The 23,896-nt window shown below is 38.9% G+C and overlaps 2 protein-coding genes across 2 annotated transcripts in view; both read left to right on the top strand.

Moving 5' to 3' along the window:
- Positions 1–747: 747 nt before the first annotated feature.
- The window catches only part of samd13 (sterile alpha motif domain containing 13), a 32,987-nt gene continuing 9,838 nt past the window's right edge, over positions 748–23,896 (top strand). The window contains exon 1 of the mRNA XM_061826361.1: positions 748–1,103. Within this exon, the coding sequence (XP_061682345.1) occupies positions 1,089–1,103 (15 nt within the window). The 5' untranslated portion in view covers positions 748–1,088. The remainder of the gene's footprint in view (positions 1,104–23,896) is intronic.
- prkacba (protein kinase, cAMP-dependent, catalytic, beta a) lies at positions 3,497–23,361 on the top strand. The gene is made up of 11 exons (XM_061826354.1): positions 3,497–3,523; positions 8,300–8,452; positions 16,237–16,298; positions 16,529–16,657; positions 19,936–20,034; positions 20,111–20,193; positions 21,855–21,981; positions 22,094–22,189; positions 22,628–22,750; positions 22,860–23,024; positions 23,105–23,361. The coding sequence occupies exons 2-11, from the start codon at positions 8,320–8,322 to the stop codon at positions 23,228–23,230; spliced, it is 1,143 nt and encodes a 380-aa protein (XP_061682338.1). The 5' UTR covers positions 3,497–3,523; positions 8,300–8,319; the 3' UTR covers positions 23,231–23,361.

A 23,896-nucleotide genomic window follows, 5' to 3' on the forward strand; every position in this document is an offset into this window, starting at 1 on the left:
CCTGTGGGCATCAGGTAGCCCCGAAAAATCCCAAGAGTGGGCTATGGCCATGTTCTAAAAAACACCTCACCAGTGATGGGACATTGTGATTTCCTATGAGTGGTTATTTGAGAAAATATTTAGAACTGTAGAGAATTGTAGAGATATACTGTTGCATCTGGATATTTATCTGTTTTCTGCCTTGTTAAATCATTGTTGATAATTATTGTGTGAAATTGCTGACATGATCGTTGTCTTTACAAAGATGTATATCAATTATGAATAATAATATGTAATTAATGATATTTAACCCTCTCTGGACCAAATAAAATTTTACGCAGAGAGAAAAATCTGATACTTTCAGAAAATGATACTCTGGACTTGAAATTTTCGATCATATTAAACCTGTTGCAAATTTGCAACCCCTGCCCAGAAAGGTAATTTATTTTAGAAGTGTTTATCAAAGCGGGAGCCCTCCGCGTTAATCTCTATCCAAGAATTAAGTCTCAGTTTCAAAAAGAGAGGTGACCAATGCATTCAACAATTTTACGTGTGCATTTGTGCAAGTAAAACTGATCAACGACAGAGTGTGCCCAAGGTAAAAACGACGAATACATGAGTGGAGATGTTATTAGTAATGGTATTGATTTGGTCATGCGCAAGTAGCGACATATCAAACGTATAGATGCGTCTGTAAAATACCTGAAACGTACGTAAGAATTTCGATAAAATCTGAAGGCACAATTTCACCGGTCAAGTAAGTTTACTCGGCTAGTCCCACAGAACTTGAACGCAGCATACGACGACAGTAAGCAGAGGTGAAAAGTCTGGATCATGTTTTTATTCCAGCGAAAGCGTATTTGAATCCGAACAGACATTTTGTCTAAGAGCCCAGAACATCTGTTGACTATGTGGGGATATTGATGTGGTGCGCCGAGGGAGTGAGCGAGGAGCTTGTTGAAATCTCTTGCGTAGCTAGCTAACGGAGGAGGAGGAGCTGCTAGCTCGCCAGCTAGCCACACCGCCACCATCACCACCGTCTCTCGGAGCCAGCTGTGCATCGCCCAGTCTCCCCGCGATGGGGAACGCAGCTACTGCCAAGAAAGGCAATGAGCAAGAAAGCGGTGAGCATCGGCCGTTTAGCACTGTCTCCAATTTTAGATATTGTTTAGGCGTTGTTCGGCGTGACTGCGCGTACAGTGCTGTCCTGTCCAGTAATGTTCTGTGTACTGAGCTGCCTTCTGCAGTTTGTTGTCCGGTGTTAGCTGATGCTGCGCTGCTCTTATCAGTCCTGCACAGTAGATGACTAAGTACAGTTTTTGGCAGTGCATTGACATGTTCGGAGTGTAGATAGCGTTGTCGGTTATCCACGCTTTACTCTTTCGAAAACAGTGAGAAATCCTCCCTATTAGCGTTTATTTTATTTTACATTCAATGAGTAGACCCCTAATGTATACGGCTACACTGTTGCCGCGATCATCTTGAGTGTTTTCCACTATAAAAATGCACCAAAGGGTAAATTACATGCGTTTTAAATCCTTTAGTGAGGCACGTAATTGTATCTTGTCACACTCAATGTCACAAAAAGTACATACAGGATAATTAATACAGGTCACCAACCTTTTTGAAATAGCTACTTCTTGTGCAGCAATTAAGTGACAACTAATTATCGAATAAATTAACATCCATGTTGATGGATAAGAACCATTTAATTTGAAATTCTTCAAATCTTCTGATTCCACATGCTCACCTGTAAATATTCTGAGTTGTTTTTTTTTTTTATGAACGCACACTGATTGTCTTTGTGTCATCAAAATAAAACATTTACAAACATTTAATGTTGCATTGGAAAAGCATGATCAGTATTTTGCCCTATTTTCTGTTATCTTACAGGCTAAACCTGTAAAGAAATAATCATCTATATGAAAAAACAATAGTCAGTTGAATATTTTATCAAAATAATCTTTATTTTTTGCTGTAATATGAAGAATCTCAATTTAACACAAAATTGTTGACAAGCAGAAACCTTTTTGGGAAGATTTCGTATTGACAGACAAGACAAAACTGCAACTTTTTAGCAAGGTGTATCAGCTCTATGTTCACTGATGCAAAATTAAAGGATCCCAAGATAATTGTCCCTGCTGTGAAACATGGAGAAGGTTTTGTTATGTTATGGGACTGCATTTCTTCATTTGGCACAGGGTGTCTTGACCCTCTGCACGGTACGATGAAGTCTCAAGACAATCAATGTATTTGAGAGAAATGTGCTGTCCAGTGTTAGAAATCGTGGTCTCAGGCAAAGGATAAGTCTTGCAAAACATAGCAAAAATCACCCAAGAATGGCTAAGAGCAAAATAATGGACTTTCGCTAGCGACCTTCTATTGGCAAGCCTTGATCTAAATGCAATTAATCATCTCTGGAAGGAGCTGAAAAATAGCATCTATTGAAAGCACCCTCAAACCTGAGACAACTGTTGGGCCAAAATACCTGGAGAGAGACGCAGAAGTCTCATTGTAAGTTACAAAAATTATTTGATTTCAATGGTTGCCTCAAAAACAAGGATATGATAATTTTTCTCCAGTGAAGTTTCATGTTTTTCATGAGACTTTATGTATCCACGTATACATACATTTTCTGCTTATCCGAGGTCAGCTCACAGTGACAGTAGCTTTAGCTGGGAACCCCAGACTTTCCTCTCCACAGCCATCTCCTCCAGTAGAAACCTGAGGTGTTCTCAGGCAACTTGAGAGACTCTCCAATGTTTCCTAGGTTGTCCCCTGAGTCTCCTCCTGATGGGACGTGCCCGTTACACCTCACCAAGGAGGCGTCCTGCATGCATCTTAAACAGATGCCAGAGCCACCTCATCTGGCTTCTCTCAATGCAGAAGAGGACCTGTCCTAAATTGAGCCCCTCCTGGATGAGCGAGCTTCTCACCCTATCATCCGGATGACTAAGCTTCTCACTCTAGACATCCCAGACATCTAGCAGGGGAAACACATTCCGGTTGCTTGTATCCAGGATCCTGTTCTTGTGGTTACAACCCACAGCTTGTGACCATAGGTGAGGGTAGGAACATAGATCGACCGGTGAATTGACCCCTCCGTAGGAATTGCGTCATCCGCGTCGCTGACCAATCAGAGGCCAGAGATCTGCATAAATGTTGGCGTCCGCCATTACCTCTGACAAAGTCGCATGGTCCAGTATAGCTTTTGTTAGCGTTTTATCACGTATTTGGGTTCCTTAACAATAGATATGGTTAAGAGGTGTAGTCACGGACTTTGTAATAGTGACGACAGGTATCCTGATAGGCTAGTTGGTGGAGTTCAATTCGTACCCTTTCCAAAACCGAAGACCGGTTACGAAAAATATCTTCGATGGATCAAACTTTGTGGAAGATGGCATGATCAACTGAATCCATCTAAAATCAACTGGAACAGAAGACCGAGTACGAAAAATGTCTTCGATGGATCAAACTTTGTGGAAGATCGCATGATCAACTGAATCCATCTAAAATCAACCAGAACAGATATGTTTGCACAAAGGTAAGCCCTATATTTGATTTTCAATACATGTCTCATATAAATGAATTAGCAGTTCTTCGCTTGCATAACATAGCTACGTGTGAATGATTGACACACTTGATCTGTGTTGAGCGATATTTTGCGATGATCTGACTGCACAAACGTGTCTCTTTGTTGCCGGCTAGTGAGCTAAGCTAAACCGGACTAGCGAGTCCTAAAAGCCTTCGACGTGCACCAAGACACCAAGACTGAAGGAAGGATGTTTGAGGACACTAAAGTAGTGATTGTCGTACTCGGTTGAGACTTACGTAGGTTCGGCACTAATTCAAGAATAATTATTGAGGGGAGCGCGTGATGTTACACAAAGAAAACGAGAGAAACAACTCGTAAATCAAGCCTCGCTTTCTTCTTTTCCTTCATACGGCGGTTCACAAACGGCAATACAGATACACATACAGATTCTGCACACAAGTGTGATATGTAACACGAAAATAGGAAACTGTCAATGACGAATTCGTCTTTGGGTTATAATATACTATATTATGTGGCTTCTCAGTCTTCCTCTGACTCCGGAAAGATCTTGCGCTAATATCGATGGTTTCTCCGTCGATATGCATGGAAATACCATTGAAAGACCCCTCGCTGAAATACTTGAAGCCCTGCTGTCTGCTCTTCAACGATATTTCACTATTCGGTAAGAATGCGAGTGAAAAATCAGCTGGTAAATCCGACAATTTCGCTCTCGGCTTTTCTTCCTGCGCCGCCATTTTTGCTAATTGTTTGTCTGAGGTTAGCAAGCGTGGGGTGACGTAAGTTCAGGAGGCGTCGTTAAGTGCCCTGTACGGAGGGGTCAATTGAGAGCTTCATCTTTCGGCTTAGCTCCTTTTTCTCCACAATGGACAGATACAAAGTCCGCATCACTGCAGACGCTGCATCGATCCGTGTGTCGATCTCCTATTTCATTCTTCCCTCACTTGTGAGCAAGACCCCAGGATATTTGAACTCCTCCACTTGGGGAAGAATCTCATCCCCAACCTTGAGAGGGTCCTCCACCTTTGTCCAACTGAGGACCATGGTCTCATCTTGAGAGGTTCTGATTCTCATCCCAACCACTTCACACTTGGCTGCAAATTGCTCCTGTGAGAGTTGGACATTATGGCCACCACCGGAACCACATCATCTGCAAATAGCAAAGATGCAATACAGAGGCCACGAAACTGGGCACCCTCACTGGGTCTGATGCGCCTAGAAATTCTGTCCACAAAAATATGCTCGGGTAATCAATTTAAAAATAAATAAATAATTTTCCAGTGAGTGAAAAGGTAATTTTGGCCTCTGGTTGCCTGCCAATTGTAGGGCACATGGGAAATTTCAGATTTTTCAATTAATCAAAGAAAAGTGTTTTTGGAAGGTGAGAGGAAGCTGCAGAAAACCTGTGTAAGCACAAGGAGAACTTGCAAACTCTAAACAGGAAGGTCGAAATTCAGATTTCAACCCCAACGTCAAAACTGTGAGGTGAATGTGGAATCCACTCTTTCACTTTGCTACCCATACCTTTTTACTTTAAAATAAAACTTGGGTACTCGTAGGAATTGAAAAGAGCTCAGTCATGCTTGACAACCCATTGTAATGATAAAATAACTTTTGGATTGGTTAAGTGAAATTGGATTATTTTCCACAGCATGCCCGATGATTAACACACAAATGTTGTCGGGAATTACTTTATCGTTATGCAGTGACACCTACACGGTTAGTAAAAATTAAGGCACATTGTTCGATGCCTGGTAAGAATTTAACCTGTTGTGTGCAATTTATTCAAGCTACCATTCAAGGCCTTATTACAGACAATAACTAAAGTCAATTGAAGATACTTAAATGTTTGTTGAGGCTGAACCTGCATTAAACAAGTGAACACAATGCATTTTGTTTTTCACTAGGACCATTACTGACATTTTGTCATTTTGTAATAGCTTCACTTTTTTAGAACAATCCTAAGTGCCTCACACCCGCATGTAATTGTTGGCAAAGGGCTAGCGACACTGTTTTGGTGTATATTTTCCAAACTAATCTATTCAACTGGACCACACACACAGAGCATACTGATCTTGACCTGTTTTCTAACTGGCAGTAATCCATGCAATAACACAGGCTTCTTATTGAAAACCCTCAGTAGTTCTTGTTTGGTGGCCGTGGCTGTTGTGTATAGTGATACAGTGAAACTGTTATGCAAATAGCACACTCTTTCAAAGTATGTTTACATTACGATTCAGGCCAACAATGCAAGAGTTAGAGTATCTGAGAGGATTTGGCTCAAGGACTGGAAGATGACGGGCTCTTTGCATGGAAGTGTGTTCCTGGGTTAAACATTTATTTTTTTTAGTTACGTTCTATTTAGGATTAAGTAGATTTTTTTTATTTCATGTGAAGTATTCATTGTATAGTCTTACAACGACATTTGGTCAAAGTCAATATAGAACAAATCCAAATTGCTGCTGTTCTGTCAAAGGATAATTTGTCTGCGTTTTAGGGCTGTCACTATCAAATCTTTTTAGAATCGATTTTCCTTTAGATATTTTCTTGACTAGCAGAGTAACCCCTCACAATTTATATATTTATTTTTACTTTTTAGACTTTACACCGATTTTTATTGGGCGGATTGGTATTGGCCAATAACTAGCAATTTATGCTGATCATCTGATCAACTTTATTACAATTAGCCGATCCGATCAATGACATAATTTATCTTTTCCGCAAAAGGCATTTTTGCCAGTCGCCATTGTGCACAGTATATCTTAATCCCAAAACTAGTTTATTTTTAGCCTTGTCGCATGTCTTTTGATGTTACCATTAGACAACCTATAACGGTTACTTAAAAAAATACTGCACTTTATTTAACACTGTGCCAACTTAATTAGAATTGGGATTGTACATGACATGGCTATAGTTCACACATTGACGTGAAAATTTCGCATGTTGGAACAATCGAAGTAACGCATACTTATAAAGTACAATAATCAAGATTAGAATTTAAGTTGTGGATAATAATGTGAAATCCCACTGGGAAGAAGTATTACACACAGTAACTGGTATTTATTCAATAGATTGTACAAAATACTTTTTTTTTTTTTTTATGACACCAACACGCATGTCTTTGGTGTGATTTTGGCCCATTTCTCCTCAAAAGAAGTCGTCAAATCTTGATGGTTCCTTGAGATTCATTTATGGACCTTGAGTTTCTTTTTTTTTTTTTTCTTCTTATAGGTTTTTGATTGGATTCCATTCAGGTGATTAGCTGTGCCATTCTCCCAACTTTGTTTTTTTTCTTTGAAACCTATTGAGAGTTTCTTGCCAGTATGTTTTGGATCATTAGCCTGGTGAAATGTCCACCCTTTGTTAATTTTTGTCATCCTTGTAGATGGCAGCAGATTTTTGTCACAAATATCTTGGTACATTTGCCCATTTATCCTTCTTTCTTCAGCAACTGAAAAGAAACCCCACACCATCATGTTCCCACCTCCGACGATCAGTTTTAGTATGGTGTTTTTAGGGTGACGTGCAGTGCCATTTCTCCTCCAAAAGTTGTGTGCATTATGGCATCCTGTTCAATGTTGCTCTCATCTGACCAGACTATATTCTCCCACTATTTAACCATCTTTTTCAAATGATATTCCACTAACTTTAAACAAGATTTAGCTTGCTTTTTTTCCCCCTCAGGAATGGGTTCTTGCGTGTTGAGCCGTAATACAGCCCCTGGCAGCAGAGTTCATTTCTCTTTTTTTTTTCTTGTGACAACAAAGCCTGCTAATTCTAGGTCTTTTTGAAGCTGTCAACAGATGGTCCTTGGCTCTTGGAGAACTCTTTTGCTTAGTCTTTGCACTCCTCTGTCAGATCGAAATGAATTTATGGTGGTATGATTGGTTTTGGCTTTGGGGTGTCCCCAACCGTGCTCACTGGAACGTTCGGAAGCTTGGATATCCTCTTGTAACCAATGCAATCATTATATTTTCCAACACCGAGTTTACGATGGTCTTGAGGTACCTCTATGCTCTTACCTATCATGAGATGTCTTGATTCACACCTTGAGAATGATACATTTGTGTAGACCTTCAATGAGAACTGAACAAGCTAATATTCATTCACAGTGACATGGGGCTGGATTGCTGTTTGATTGATTTCAGGTTTTGTCTTCACTTTCTTTGCCTTTTTGCACATCCCCTTTCTTCAATGTTCATTACATTCTCTGAGTCATTTCACATTTTTACACACAACTTAATTTCTGAGCTCATTTGTTTTATTTTCTTCATATGTATGGATTACTTGGCTTGTTCCTAACCACCATCATGTGAACAGCTCAATAACACCCTTGGAAGTACTTTAGAATTAGTGAGAGGAATAGTGACATGTTAAATACTTATTCTAGCCATTTTGTACACACACACACGCACATACAGACATTTTGAGGTTAGACATAATAATGTTTTAATTATTTACCATAAAGGCATATAGTTAATATTAGGATATCATTAGTATTTCAGTAGGTTGAAAGTTTTATTTTAAGTTTGCCTTGGACGTAAGGTGCATTGCAAATTCCGTGCAGATGTAACAGTGTAGCATACAAGAACAAGAGAACATGCAGCGGGATGGTCACTGAAACTGAACTAGTGCTTGAACAGGAAGCTTGATGTGGTTAGCCAAGTGTTGCAGAGTATTTGACGGCATACAGGAAGCTGCTATTTCTCTTACGGTCCCTTCTCTGGAAACTGTGTGTTTTGCCTTTGAGTCTCTTCTTTTCTTAAGCATAGGGAAAAAACATCTCAATGGCCCAGGGAAAGGATCAGTCGTTCGCCAGCCGCCTTTTTCACAGATGTCGTAAAAGTAGCCAAGAGCACAGACGACAAGAAATTGACGTGCCTCACATCTCCGAGTTCACCATCATGTGGAATAAGTTCAGTAAGTGTTCTGCAGCTCACTCATGTGATATGAAGGATATGAGCTGATATGAGTTGTTTCCTGGATTTTTTTTTTTAGAAGGAAAATTGGTTTAAAAAACATAAAATAATAGCACTTTATTGTATTTATTTTTCAAGGATTATTGAACATTTTTCATTGGTATTATTAGGGTTGTGCTGAGCTAGTTTGTGAAATTGGAAATCAGTTCAATATGAGCAAAAAACCAACAGTGGATTACATCAGAATGGATCTAAACATATTTTAGCGCTCTTATACATGCACTCTATTCCATGCTGTATCCCAGGACTTCACAACAGGTTGCTAAGGTGCTGACATAGTAGCGCGGAGAAAGAATGTTGCCACCTTGAAGTCGTTTAATGACACTCCAATTGATGTTCATTGTAAAACTAAATTCACTCAAGCAGTTACACTTTTTAATTGCTAATATACATCACAGACATAGTTTCCTTCATTTTTGTCCACAAAAATCAGCAACTAACTAACTATAATTTCTCGTGTATAAAGCGGTTTGTTGCTTGGTATGGATTGGTGTCGATGCTATATTTGAAAGAAAGTTTTTCAAAAACTCTAGATGGTGGAGTATGAATAGCCATTCATAATTAATTTTCCCCCATACCTGTGGTATGTATAATGCAGACTATTGACTTGACTTTTTTTTTGGTGGTGGGTGGGGGGGATTTGCGCATTATGCACAACATATTATGGTAATGGTAATCGTTTTGTTTTTTTTTTTTGCTATTGGACAAAACTCAAGGCTGCAATATCGCTATCGGATCTTAAGTGGAAAATGTTGCATCAGACATCTCTACCAAATATAGTGACCAAAAACCACACAGTTAACAGTATGATCACGATATTGCTTAAAGAAATGTAGAAAAAACTAAAGAAAAAATAAATGAACAGTATCAATTCTTGCCCATCCCCACCAAAAATTGTAATGTGTTTAAATAAGAAATATAAACTGTAGTATTCTACTTAATAAAAACAGAGTACTAGCATAATTTAGCATAAAATAACATTTAACAGTTTGTGGATCATGATTAATTCATTTTTTTGGCTTCTTTCTTCTTGCTCACTGTGAAACAGGTATTATATATGACGGATATGCTGCTCCCCCCAATCCTTTTCCTATTTTGGGGAAATTTTTTTTTCTTTTTTGGGGGGTATTTTTTTTCTTCCTTTGTCTTGAATTTTTTTGAGGGGGAACATACCCTGAAAACGCTTTTTGGTGGCTTATCCTCTCTCATTTAAGAGTTTTTCGGAGTTTGTTTATTCTGCATTTATTTTTTTAAGTAATGGCCATTATCTGCACAGTTTTTCTTACTCGTGATCCAGCCTTCTCTGTTTCTCCACGCATATAGCAGGCGTCCAATTAACACATGTTCATAAAAAAAGGTAGAAGACTTTCACAACTGTGTTGCACAGTAAGATGTTGATACATAAGCAATTCTTCGCAGAGAATAACAAATATATGCCTGTCACTGAGTTGATTTGTGTTCACTGCCACCATCTTGTGCTTGTCTCAACATTTTGTCAGTAAAATCAGTAGAGCGATGGCTCATCTCTCAAAAAAACTCAATTGTACATAACAGCACCCAAAATGAATATTCATGTATGCAAGACCTCTCAAAATGTACAGAATATACTACAGAATTTGAACCCAGTCTTCAGAACAGTGAAGCAGATGTCATAACCAATTGTCCACGAGTCTGCCATGGTAGTACTAACCAACTGAAGTTTTAACACTGTTGGGTAACTGTTTCATCAATATCACGAGAGTAATCCCTTTTTGAATAGTTTGTTCATGTCTCAAAAGTAGCAGTTGCTTACTTTGTTTTTTTTGTTGTCAGTTAGGAACGAGTTAGAGATTCTAAGACTCCCTGTCGAGCAAGATATGTTCACCTTAGCCTGTCCTGACCGATCGCATGAAGCCACCACTGGCTAATCTCATATAATATGACTGTATGAAAGTGTAAAACTTGCATAGTATTGGTCACATTCCAATTTGTACATCCAGAGTGGCATTCAATATTTGTTTTAAAGTCATCATTTTTGTTTTCTTTTTATTCATATTTGTCTTACGCGTGGGTGTGTTTGTGCCTGTATTTTTGTTTTTTACTATAAATGTGTTTTTTGTGCCTGCTGTTTTCTTTGTTTGTGATGTTTTCCCAGTGTAATCGGATCAGTGCCTGACCTAATCCTTCTTAACTATTAAACATCCTCTGTGCAGAAATACTCGCTTGTTGTAATGTGAAAACGATAAAGCAATAATTGTTCTCGTATTGCATAAAATATTTGTGTTTTTTTTTAATTAGTTTCCGCAGCGGAGTTGGAGGAAAATAGTCGTTTCGGGTCTTGTGGCAGGTGGTAGGAGATGTATAGTATATGCCGTCTTCTTTTCTATACAGTGTTTTGAAAAAGTACTAACAACTTTCTGAAATGTTTATTTTTTTGCATTTTTTTCCCCACTTTTAGTGATCCTCAAGCAAATGTAAATATCAGATGCTTGTATCATGCAAGTAGATTTAAAATGCCATTTTTTGTAATGGTAGTTTTATTTATTAAGGAAAAAACATCTAAAGTGACTTGGCCCTGCATGAAAAAGTAATGGCTCCGTGAACTTAAGAACTAGTCTGGCCACAATCAGCAGCAACAATTGAAATCTAGCATTTTCTATTAATGGCAATATGTCTTTCACATTTCCATGGACATATTTTGGCCCACCCTTCCTTGCAGAATTGTTTGAATTCATCAAATATTTTTGTATTTATGAGCATGAATGTAATTTTTAAGGTTTCAATTCTCCACTTTGGCAAGGCACATTTTAGGATAAAAAGCAAAATTCATGGTCCCATCAATCACAGCAATTTATCCAGGTCCTGAAGGGAAAAAAGCAGCTCAAGAGGGACCATGACACTACCACCACCATGTTTCACTGTTGGTATGGTGTTATTTTTTTAAACATGATAAATTTACAACAGATATAACAAGACACACACCTTCCAAAAAACTCAACTATTAATTCATCAGTTCATAGAGTATGCTCCCCAAAGTCTTGAGAATCAATGTTGTTTGTTTTTTTTTGCTTGCTTTTTGTTTCGCAACGTAAGGCAAGGGCGGCACAATAGATGAAAGGTTAGCATATCTGTCAGTTCTGAGGACCAGGGTTCAAATCAAGGCCACGTCTTTGTTGAGTTTGTACGTTTTCCCCGTGCCTGCGTGGGTTTTCTCTGCACACTCCGGTTTTCTGCCACATTCTGAAATCATGCATGCTAGGTTGATTGATAGCAACCAGTTTGGTGTGTACCCTGCCTCTCTCTTGAAGATATCAGGATAGGCTCCTGCATGTCCGGAACCTTTGTGAGGATGAAGTGGGATAGAAAATTAATGGATCAAAGTAATAGTCGCTTAGTTCTTTTTCAGCAGTGGTTTTCGCTGTTGAATTCTGCCATGGGTCCCATTTTTGCCCAGTGTTTTCGTTGTTGTTGTGTGATGTTAATACATGTGAGGCTTGGAGTTCTTGGGAGGTTACCCTGAGTTCCGTTGTGGGCTCATCGATGAGTCATTGCTGTTCTCTTAGGGTAATCTTTGCAGACCACCCACTCCTGGGATGGCTCACTGCTGTTCCACAATTTTTCTGTATTTGGATAGTTGCTCTCCCATTGGTTCCCTGGAATCTTAAATCTTTAGAAATGGCTTTTGTAGCCCTTCCTAGACTAGTAGATTACTTTATTACTGTAATCTCAACTCTTCAGGAATTTCTTTTGGATCATATTATTTTTTTTTTATATATATCTTCTGTTTCAATTGATTATGTCAGGACATATTCTGTATAGGTTATATCATAAATAAAAAGATCTGGAGTTAATCAGGCTTGGGTGCGATCAGTGAAATTTAACCAAAAATTGTGATTAGCCACAATTAATTCATGATTTAACATTTATCCATATTCTGAGCCGCTTATCCTCACAAGGGTCGGAGGAATGCTGGAGCCTGTCCCAGCTGTCACCGGGCAGGAGGTTGGCAGCCAATCACAGGGCACACAGAGACGGACAACCTTTCGCACTCCCAGTCACACCTATGGATTTGGGAGGAAACCGTACTGCCTGGCGAAAACCCACGCAGGCACGGGGGAACAAATGCAAAATCGACATAGGCGGGGCTGAGAATTGAATCCCGGTCCTCAGAAATCTGAGGCTAAAGCTCTAACCAGCTCTTCCACCGTAACACCATCATGATTTAACAAAGGGATATCATGAATTTTTCACACTGGACCAGAAAACATTGAATACCGTATTTTCATGATTACATTGCTCAGCAGTTAATAAGCCGCTCCCCCCCTCTTCCCCATACGCTGGCCCTTATGCTGCAGATACACTGTATACCATACACACTGGTACGTTGTGAAATCAGATATTCACACAGAGACTTTGTAAATGTTTATTGACGTACTTGTTTTCAAACAGTGACTAACACAGCAACAAAACAGATTAAACATAACAGAAAAGTAATTGTTTTTGTTCATCCCTCTGTTCACTGAAAACACTGAAGTATCAGATTTAAAGACACTCAAAGTTTGCTTCACACACCATTTCCCTATCTCTGGTGCTCTGTGTCATTTTCATCTCGAGTTACTGCTGAAATTGTGCTGTTCTCCTCAGTTAACAGTCCAGCCTTTTAATCCATTTGTGATAGTAGATTATTTCACGCTGCTCTACGTGTTTAAAATCCCCTGGAGCACCTCAGAAAAGGAAAAACTTTGCATGCAGCAAATTTTTGTGAAAGATTTTAAATTAGTTGAATTAAAAATATACACTTTGCGTTCGTGAGTGTCGTGCAGCCTCCTGTTTTGAGGGCACCAAAAATTAGCGCTTTCTTCTTCTACACGTTAAAGGTATATCCATCTTCTTTTTCGAGCAATTGAGGTAGAATATTCTACCCATGTACCCTTGCTGAAAGTAAAGTTTTCATCTTCTCCACATTGAAGCATTTGCGCATGCCCAAACACAAGTGCATTGTAGGGAATGGCCATGTTCGAACCATTTTGTTCAATAAGTTTTTGTTGCACAGTACTTTTAAACTCATAGCTGGAAGCAACAAAAAACAAACAAACAAATGAAAATTTTAGCATAATTGTTAAATTCAGTGTTCACAGCGCCTGGAAAAAAATAGCTGCTTGTTTGGAAAATAGAGTAATTTTTTTTGTTTTATGATCTTAAACATTAAAGTGGGGAAACTGTAAAAATGTACAAATTTTAAAAAAGGACCAATATGTTTTTCTATGGTACTGTACTGTATGCTATTCTGTTCTGTGTTACATTGAATCCACTTGAATCACAAATGTTACTGTTTCAGACACTTCATAAGTGTTTCTCCTTCTCTTTTTCTTCCTCATCACTTCCATCCATGTGGCTCAATGTTCCTGAAAACGCCTTGGCGATCTTGTAGAGACTTTTGGTATGCTTATTTTTCTCTGAGACATCTTCAGTCACAGTGTGGATGCTTGTTTAAATTTAACCCCATAGATCAGATTTAGTGTATTAGAACCTCGGTGGGACGTTTTGTTAAACATAAATAATAACAGAATACAATGATTTGCAAATCACCTTCAATTTATATTTAATTGAATACACTACAAAGACATTTAATGTTCAAACTGATTAACTTTGTTTTTATCAAATAATTGTTAACTTTAAGTTTTATGGATGCGACACTTCCCAAAAAGCAGGGACAGGGGACAGGTGTTTGGAACATCCCACAAGTGAACAGCATGATTGGGAACAGGTGAGTTATATGATTGGGTATAGAGCTCATGCACATGACATCACCATTTTCACGGCGCCATATTGCCAGTCAAAAAGAGCTGCTCGACAGTGTTGGGGACATTGAACCAGAGCAGAATATTCACACTGCAATAATTGTGCCAATACGTAGAGCACATGCATATAAAGGCGTGTTCTAGCAAGCCAGCCTCCTTTTGACGGCAGTCCCACGTTGCTCCCCCACACCCACCCCAACAATACGTCACGATTGCCGACAGACATGTTTGTTACAATGTATCGCTAGCTTGTTGCCACTAACACCGATTATGTTGAACTAAACTTTCAGCATCTTCAAAACATTGCAGGTATAGACCGTTCATGTTTCTTCCTTGACAGGCCAGTGAATTTAACGTTTCTTCAGATAAAGTTAGCCAGATCAAGAATTTTTATTGATGAAAAATTTTAAATACCGTTTTATATCATGTTCTACTAATATCAGTTGAAATTGTAAATGATCATTTCTGAGTCTGAAATTTTAGTTTTCTATTTTAGTTATATATTTGTTTATTTTATTTTTAATTTACAGTTGTTATATTTATCCAGTAAGTTATTTTAAGGTCTTGAGATTCTATCCCTAATCATACCCGCAACTTTATCTGTGAGCATGACTGACCACACCTGTACATTTTTTAAATATGAGTGACTGCATTTATCAACAACACCCAGAAATGCCGCTGGCTTCTCTGAGCTGAAACTCATTCAAGATGGGCTGTTGCACAGTGGAAAAGTCTTCTTTGGTCTGACCAGTACACATTTCAAATTGTTTTTGGAAATTGTGGAAATCATGTCCACCGGGCAAAAGTGGAAAAGAACCACCTGGACTATTATGGACGCAAAATTGAAAAGCTAGCATATGTGAGTGTTAGTGCCAATGGCATGGGTAACTTGTACACCTGAAGGCACCATTATTGTTGAAAGGTTTTGGAGAAATATATGCTGCCATCCAGGCAATGTCTTTTTCATGGACATCCCTGCTTATTTCAGCAAGACAATACCAAACCACATTTTGCACATTACAAAAGTGTGGCTTCATACTAAAGCAATGTGGGTACTTGATTGGCCTGCCTGCAGTCCAGACAGATTGAAAAATGTGTGGGATTGAAAATGTGTGGCGCATTATGAAGCGTAAAATACCACAACGGAGACCCCAGACTGTTGAACAGCTAAAGCTATACATCAGGCAAGAATGGGAAGTAATTCCACCTATAAAGCTTCAGCAATTAGTGACCTCAGCTCCCAAATGTTTATTGAATATTGTTAAAAGAAAAGGTAATATATTACAATGGTAAACATGATCCTATGCTTCCTTTTTTAGAATGCGTTGCAACTATATAATTCCAAGTTAATGATTATTTGCTAAAAACAATTTTTATCAGTGTGAACACTAAATATCTTGTCTTTGTTGTGTATTCAATTAAATAGAGAATACAATGATTTGCAAATCATGTTCAACCTATGTTTATTTCTTTAACACAACATCCCAACGTCATTGGAATTGGAGTTATATATTCATGATTGGCTCCCCTTCAGTGAGTCTGTGACTGGATTTCTCATCTGATGTGACCTTTCACATTTTTTCAAATGCCTGCACTGTGCTCCCTTGCGCTCAGCATTTTGTGTCCCAAACCCTCGCCTTCCCAAAGTTCTCTTACTAATTAACGCTCAGCTCTTTCCCAAAAAGATGAACAGCTTCACTTTAGATTTGACCCATTTTCTTAAGCCAAACAAAGTTATCTGCATCACTTAAATTTCCTGTCTAGCTGTTTTTTTTTCGTTCAGTAGTCCCCCCCACCCCGTTTTATCAAGTTGTCATTCCTCCTCAGTAACTCAAATGTGCCTGACCTTAAAATGCACTTCACCCTAAATGTTCTTTGATTTTAATTAACAGTATGGGGCTCTGCAATATACAGTATACATTTTTTTTGTGATGTCTTTTTGTAGTGAAAGAGTTCCTAGCTAAAGCCAAAGAAGATTTTTTAAGAAAATGGGAGTGCCCACCACAGGTAAGGTATTATTTGATCAGATTTACATTTCTCTTGCCACAACAGTCTTTGAAAATACCTTGCGAGATAACACACAACTACTTCCTCCTGTGCAAATTTCACCACAGACAAAAGGAAGCTGATTGCATAAATGTAACAAGATGTTTAAAAAAAAATTACCCTCAGCTCGTAGCTGACCCAAACTTAGAATTGAAGCATTTTTCAAATGTATTGACTCAATATTTTCACAGAGCACAACATGCCTGGATGACTTCGATAGGTTCAAAACTCTGGGAACCGGCTCATTTGGCCGAGTATTGCTGGTCAAGCATAAAGGAACAAACCAGTTCTACGCCATGAAGGTCTTGGACAAACAAAAAGTAAGTGAATTGATACTTCAGGACAACTTCAACAGGATCCTGATGCATTCGTTTTTATAATTTGTCATCACTGAAATCCTCAGCGACGCTAGACAGTGATCTTCGGATAGTGTTGTGGAAGTGTGTAGGGTGTGACGTTCTATTGAATATTACTGGCCAGTATGTTTTCCTTATGAAATGGATGTACATATCCTCGAATCATGGTCCTCAACAGGTGCTTGCAGATGCATTTTCACGATTTTTACACTTGACATTTTAATCAAAGATTTTACTGCACTTAGTTTAATTTAGTAACATTTACAGTGTTTCAAGCCAATTCCTTTAAAACTGATGAACTTGCTGGCTGCTGAAATAAAAAAAAAAAGTTTTAACTTAACTGTAGCTTTGTTTTAAGTACTTTAAACTACTACTTTAACCACAGATATCATACAAAAAGTAAAACATAGCAGACCTTTGCGACTCAAACACAATGTGTCCAGAAGGCTGATCTGCTTTTGAGGTGTCAGAATTTCTAACCATGTTGTAATTGAGACCATGGAAGTAGAAATTATTAATTTCAAGTCTAACCCTCCTCTTTTAAGAACATACTTGTCAGATAATAATGCAACCCTATGGGGGATTAGGTCAGGAAGAACTGCACGAAAATCCCGGAAAAATGCAGAGTTGCATCAGGAAGGGCCGTCTTGAAACTTTTCCAAAGAAATATGAGGGTTCAACTAAAGAATTCCATGCCAGGTGGGTTTTAGTCTGGGTTAACAACATCAACAACCATCAGCGTTAAACTACAGGGCACTTGTTGAAATTCAGCTCGAGTGGGTCGAAGATGAAGGAGGTGGAAAGCAGGTTCTCATTCATAAAGAGAAGAGGAAAGCACAAAGCCTTGAACGGAATGTGAGGAGGCTGAATGTTTGGACTCTGAGTTGGTTGACATGATAATTAGCAGAAACATTGATATATTGTGTGGAAAGACAGTACAATTAGAAGTTTAGGGGAAGGTTTCAAAATTTTACCATGGTGGAGATGGGATGAGAAATGCAGTAGGGGTTATTTTAAAGGTCGTGTGAGCTAAGAATGTCCTAGCGAAAAGACTATTAGATCAAGTGATGAGGGTGAAACTTGAACTTGAGGTTATTATGTATAATGTTATTAATGGCTGTGCCCCATAGGTAGGATGTGACTTAGAGGCCAAAGAAAAATTCTGGAAGGAGTTGGGCTAAGTAGTTCTGAGCATACCAAACAAAGAGAGATTTATTATTGGTTCAGATTGTAATGGACCTGTTGGTAAATGAAACAGCAGTGATGAAGAAGTAGTGTGTTGGTTTGGCATCCAGAAAAGGAACTTGGAAGGAAAGAAGGTTCTAGACTTTGCAAAAAGGATGGAAAAGGCTTTAGTGAACACTTACTTTCACTACACTTAATTACCCAACCAGGTGGCGTAAACCCTGAACTGGTTGCCAGCCAATCATGGGGCACTTATAGACAAACAACCATACAACCAAGGTGTATGAACTGTATGAAATTTATTCTAAAATCAACTGTACCGTGCTGTGACCCCTTCAGATTTTTTTTGCATATCTATCACTCACAAAGGTTTCAAATCACTTTTCATATAACTCAGGGACAACCCAATATAAAATCCAGTTTTCAAATGAAAATTCAATTTGTTCAAGCACAAAAAAAATAAATCCAAACCTTTCTAACCCTCTGAAAAAGTACCCCGCCCTTGTTAAATCAGTGTCACTGTGACTAAACACAAATTTGGTAAAGTGAGTTCAATTTCCCACTTCACACCCAAATCCAATTACCGCCATACTTGTTGATTCAATAAATCACTTAAATAGAATCTGTCAGAGAATGTGAAGTAGGCTACAAAATCTCAAGAACCAATGCATCATGCCACGACCCAAAGAAATTCAAGAAGAAATGAGGAATAAAAAGTGATTGAAATCCATCAATCTGGAAAAGGTTAGGAAGCCACTTCTAAGGCTTTCGGGATCCTACAAACCACTGTCAGAGCCATTATCCAAAATTGGAGAAAACTGGGAACAGTGGCAAACGTTCCAATGAGTGGTTGGCCAACTAATATTACTACAAGAGCGCGACGACTACTCATCCAGGCAGTCACAAAAGAACCTCAAACAACATCTAAAGACCTGCAGGCCTCGCTGGCCTCAGTTAATATCAGTGTTCATGACTCTACTGTAAGAAAAGCATTGGCCAAAAACGGCCTCCTTCGGAAACTTCTTTGGCGAAAACCTCTGCTTGCTGTCATGAATGAATACAAAGGCTCGTCTCACATTTGCCAAAAACTATCTTGATAATCCTTAAGAGTTTTTGGAGAAACATTCCGTGGACTGATGAGTCAAAAATGTAACTTTTTGGAAGGTGTTTATAAAGCAACATTATGCCAACACTGAAGCCTGGTGGTGGCAGTGTGATAGTCTCGGGCTGCTTTGTTGCCTCAGGACCCGGACAACTTGCTGTGATTAATGGAACAATGAATTCTGCTTTGTACAAGAAAATCCTGAAGGAGAACGTCCAGCCATCGGTTCGTGCCTTCAAACTCAAGCGCTCTTAGATCGTGCAGCAGGACAAGAATCCAAAAATCACCAGCAAGTCCACCTCTGAATCCCTTAAAAAAAAAGAAAAAAAATTAAGGTTTTGTCTTGGCCAAGTCCAAGTCTGGATTTAAATCCAATTGAAATGCTGAAGTGTGACTTTAAATAGACAAATCATGCTAGAAAACCCTCTAATATGGAGGTGTTGAAACTATTCTGCAAAGTACAGTGGGACTAAACTCTTCCAGAGCAGTGTGAAAGACTCATCACCAATTATCCCAAATGCTTGATTTCATTTATTGCTGCCAAGGGTGGTACGACCCGCTATTAGAGGGGTCACCAACACGGTGCCTGCAGGCATGTTCTAACAATACCACAGGTCACAAAGTATTTGTGCTTTAAATTTTGAATCTGACTTGCTTACAATAATGACATTTTTAAAATAATATCATATATAGTATTTATATATTTGTAAAGTTTAAGGAGTTTCGTTATTTTGGAAGTTTGCCACAAACGGGTCATGTGGCCCTTCGTACGATCGATGCTCATGAAGTAGCCCTAAGCCTCAAAAAAGTTGGTGACCCCCGCACCATTAGGTTCAGGGGGCAATTACTCATAAAATCATATATAATGACAATAAAGACTTGAGTGATTGAAGTGCCACACCCAAGTGGGTGATAGAGGCAATATACAGTGTGATTCTGCCTTTTTGTACGGCAGGTGGTGAAACTGAAACAGATAGAACACACACTGAATGAAAAGAGAATACTGCAGGCCGTTTCCTTCCCATTTCTCGTCAGATTGGAGTACGCTTTCAAGGTGGGAGCTGATTTCTACATGCAAGCTTTTATTTAGCCTGCACGTCTGTGCCACTTATTCCTCTCATACTCAACAGGACAACTCAAACCTCTACATGGTCATGGAATATGTCCCGGGTGGAGAGATGTTCTCACACCTCAGGCGCATTGGGAGGTTCAGGTATGTACTAAAATAACATTATAGGTGCTGCGGAATCTCTATGGTCGATGTTCGACCACTGTCTGTTCCTGCTTGTTTGGCTGTAGAAAAAATATATTTTTCAATTCAGTTTTAACAGTCTTTCACATTCTTGAGAAATTGTATATGAGGAAAAAAAACTTCTGCTAGTAAGTATTGAAAAAAATTGAAAACAGTATAATGTAGAGACTTTCTGTTAAACTTTAAGTGACAGCTGCTGTCATTAGCATGCAGAGGGAGATTACTGATTGTACTTTGGTGATTATTATCCTTTTCTTTATTGGACATGGTCTCAAATTATAAACCATATTTTTCCACTTTCTTACATTCTAAGATAAGTCCAGTTTGCTGTAATGTGGTTATCTTTAGATTTTATCGTTAAGATTCTTCTGTTACCACAAAAATATGCTTACGTGAAATTTATACACCATCACTACTGTTTGAATGTTTCAATTAGATATTTTACCACCAGTTCTGTATCCGACATTATGGTCACATAAAATTTAGTATGTTTTTAACCAAAAATAATCATCCGGAATAGTCCCATCCATTTTTTCACGGCAAGTCTGAATGTTGGCGTATATCATTTTTTTCATCGACCACCAGGGAAAGTCTTTCTCGGACTTTGTGTTGAAGAAGAAACAGGAAGTGACGTTTTTTCAGACGCCTCAGTAGCAGGGTCGCGTATTTACACCTATTGTACCTGAAAGAGATTAGCTATTTCTTCTGCGTGTTGGCCAAAATGCTGGTTCATTGTATTGCTGGGTTTTGCTTGAACACTTGGGAGGATGGACTCATTCTTCATGTTTCCAAAGATCCAGTTTGTCACAAAAAATGGATTGCACAGGTGCAAAGGATGAGAGGGTTCTAAATGACAGGTAGGCGTGTGTAGAGCTATTAAAAAAATAATAATAGTTGAGGGGGAGGGGCTAAATGTGTCTGTGCGCAGGCTAGCGTTTTCCATTGCCGGCAGACCCGGTGTTGTTCATCGCTGGCATTGTTGGTCACCGCTGGCGTTGGTCACCGCAGAGGTGGATCGGGCGGGAAGGTGGGTTGGCCGCATGGGGGAGGAGAAAGGAGCTTCACCCTCTACGAGCCACCCGGTGTCTGGGCACCCCTGAAGTAGTTACTTCGCCCGGCATGGGTCCTCTTGAGTACGCTGAATAGTGTCATACGTACTGTCTGGGAGTCTGTTATTAGTTAGAAGTGATCCACGTATCATTTAAATATGGCTCAAAACGATAGGGTTATATTGCCCCGGTCACTTCACTCAATTGTGGGATGTCTTCTTCGAAAAGAGCTTCCGTGTCAGAAGAGGCACTGGAAAAATCCGAAAATCTCTCTTGTTCCTCTTCAATAGCAGGTGCCACCACGTGTTTTCTATGGTGACTGTCCCAGTGTGACATCTGCAAATGACGTTGCAGGCAATATGGCCGCCACTGGGGTGTCGAGTGAGAATTCTGCCACCTTGCGCATTGACACGCACTCCGCTTTTTTTTTTTTGTATAACATTGAAGAGAATTATATTACATGTAGTTTTCATAACAATATCTATTTTAAAATGTATATTGGGCTGTCAGTGGCCCTTTAAGTAAACAGTTTACATGTAAACTCACCCACCTTTCTGCCATTCCTTCTTTCAGTGAACATCATGCACGATTTTATGCAGCTCAGATAGTCCTCACCTTTGAGTACCTTCATTCCTTAGACCTTATCTATAGAGACCTGAAACCTGAAAACCTGCTCATTGATCAACATGGGTACATTCAGGTAAACTAAAACAGACAATAATCTATCAGGATATACAAATATTGTCGTTCAAGAACATTTTATGTACATGCTTCATGTGAACTCCATTGTGTTTCTGTTGTTCCACCCCCAGGTCACAGACTTTGGCTTTGCCAAAAGAGTAAAAGGCAGAACCTGGACATTGTGTGGAACTCCAGAGTACTTGGCTCCTGAGATCATCCTCAGCAAGGTGAATTTTATTGAATATTTTGTTTATTAAATTGGAAAACCATCAAATTCCAAAGTTTAGAGACTCGGGGTTTCTGAGCAGAGGGTTATGGTTTCTTCCCAAGAAGTTTTTCCTTCCATCCGCTGCCGAGTGCTTCCTCATCAGTTGACCTTTTAATTAGTGATGACGGTGGATTTAGACCAACTCGATGCGTAAATTGCCCTGAGACAACTTCCATTGTGATTTGGTGCTATATGAATAAAGTTAAATGGAATTGAATAGACTGACGTTTCTTTAGCTTTAAGAGATAGCAAGAATAAAATAATTTAATTTGATGGGTATGGCTGTCGGTTTTATCACAACTTCAAGACAACCGAACCACGATTTCTAAAAATGGCCTAAATACCATAGAAGACAAACCATCTTTGTTGCACAGTGAATATTTCCTTCCTCTTACAGGGCTACAACAAAGCTGTGGACTGGTGGGCACTTGGAGTCCTTATCTATGAGATGGCTGCTGGTTACCCTCCTTTTTTTGCTGATCAGCCCATTCAGATCTATGAGAAGATTGTGTCTGGAAAGGTGCAAGAATTGAATTTCACATCACTTTCACGATGTTGTAAAAAAAAAAAAAAATGTTTTGCACCTGTTTGACTTTTATTTCAGTTTGAGTCTGTGTTTGCTCCTGTAGGTACGTTTTCCGTCACACTTCAGCTCCGACCTGAAGGATCTGCTGAGAAATCTGCTGCAGGTTGACTTGACGAAAAGATTTGGAAATCTTAAAAATGGTGTGAATGACATAAAAAATCACAAGTGGTTTTCCACAACTGATTGGATTGCCATATATGAGAGAAAGGTAACATTTTCATATACTATGAAATTCGGTTTGTATAGTACCCCTTTGCATTTGTCAGGTAACTTATACTTTTCTCTTAGGTTGAAGCCCCCTTCTTACCCAAGTGCAGAGGACCGGGAGACACAAGCAACTTTGATGACTATGAAGAGGAGGACATTCGTGTCTCACAAACAGAAAAATGTGCAAAAGAATTTGCTGATTTCTAGTCAGTGGAGTAGAGTCCCATTAGGACTCACGTGTTTCGGCTTATTTGCACTCTGCAAGGGAGTTAAGGTGGAACTGTGGCTAATACAGTATGTGTCCGAAACAAGTGCTCTGTTCTTTTGTTACACACGGCTGAATTAAGGTCCTTTATGCCATGATTTTACATGCTGTTCAGCACAGGTACATTATGCAGACACGTCCTTGTGTTTAAATACAAGAATATGAGACCACCGTCTCAGCTTTTATATCCTTTTTCTTTAAATTGGTTACTTCTCAATTTTAGTTAGAGTTGTTGTTTTTGAAAATAACGTTTGAAATTCTTCATAAGTATCACGAATTGTGATACATGGTAGCATCTGATATTGCACACATTTCTTATTCTTTTGGACTTTGCCATTCAGCGTCTTGGTGGCTTGTATTGAAAGGTTGTGGGAAATATCTTATATGTTTAATTTAAAAATGTTTTAGCTCTGAGCAAGCTTAGTTGACACTGAAAATTAAGTCAACACCATCGTTGTTCACACGCAGCTACAAGTCATTGGAGCCACTGATATGCTTATCATTCTCAAAACTACTGAATTAATTTTAAATAAATACAGATGTATATGCAAGATGCTACATAAACGTAGGCCATAAGTACACACATTGTTTCCTGGGCACAGTATTGT

This window comes from Syngnathoides biaculeatus, chromosome 7 (genome assembly GCF_019802595.1).
Source record: "Syngnathoides biaculeatus isolate LvHL_M chromosome 7, ASM1980259v1, whole genome shotgun sequence".
NCBI classification, from domain to species: domain Eukaryota; kingdom Metazoa; phylum Chordata; class Actinopteri; order Syngnathiformes; family Syngnathidae; genus Syngnathoides; species Syngnathoides biaculeatus.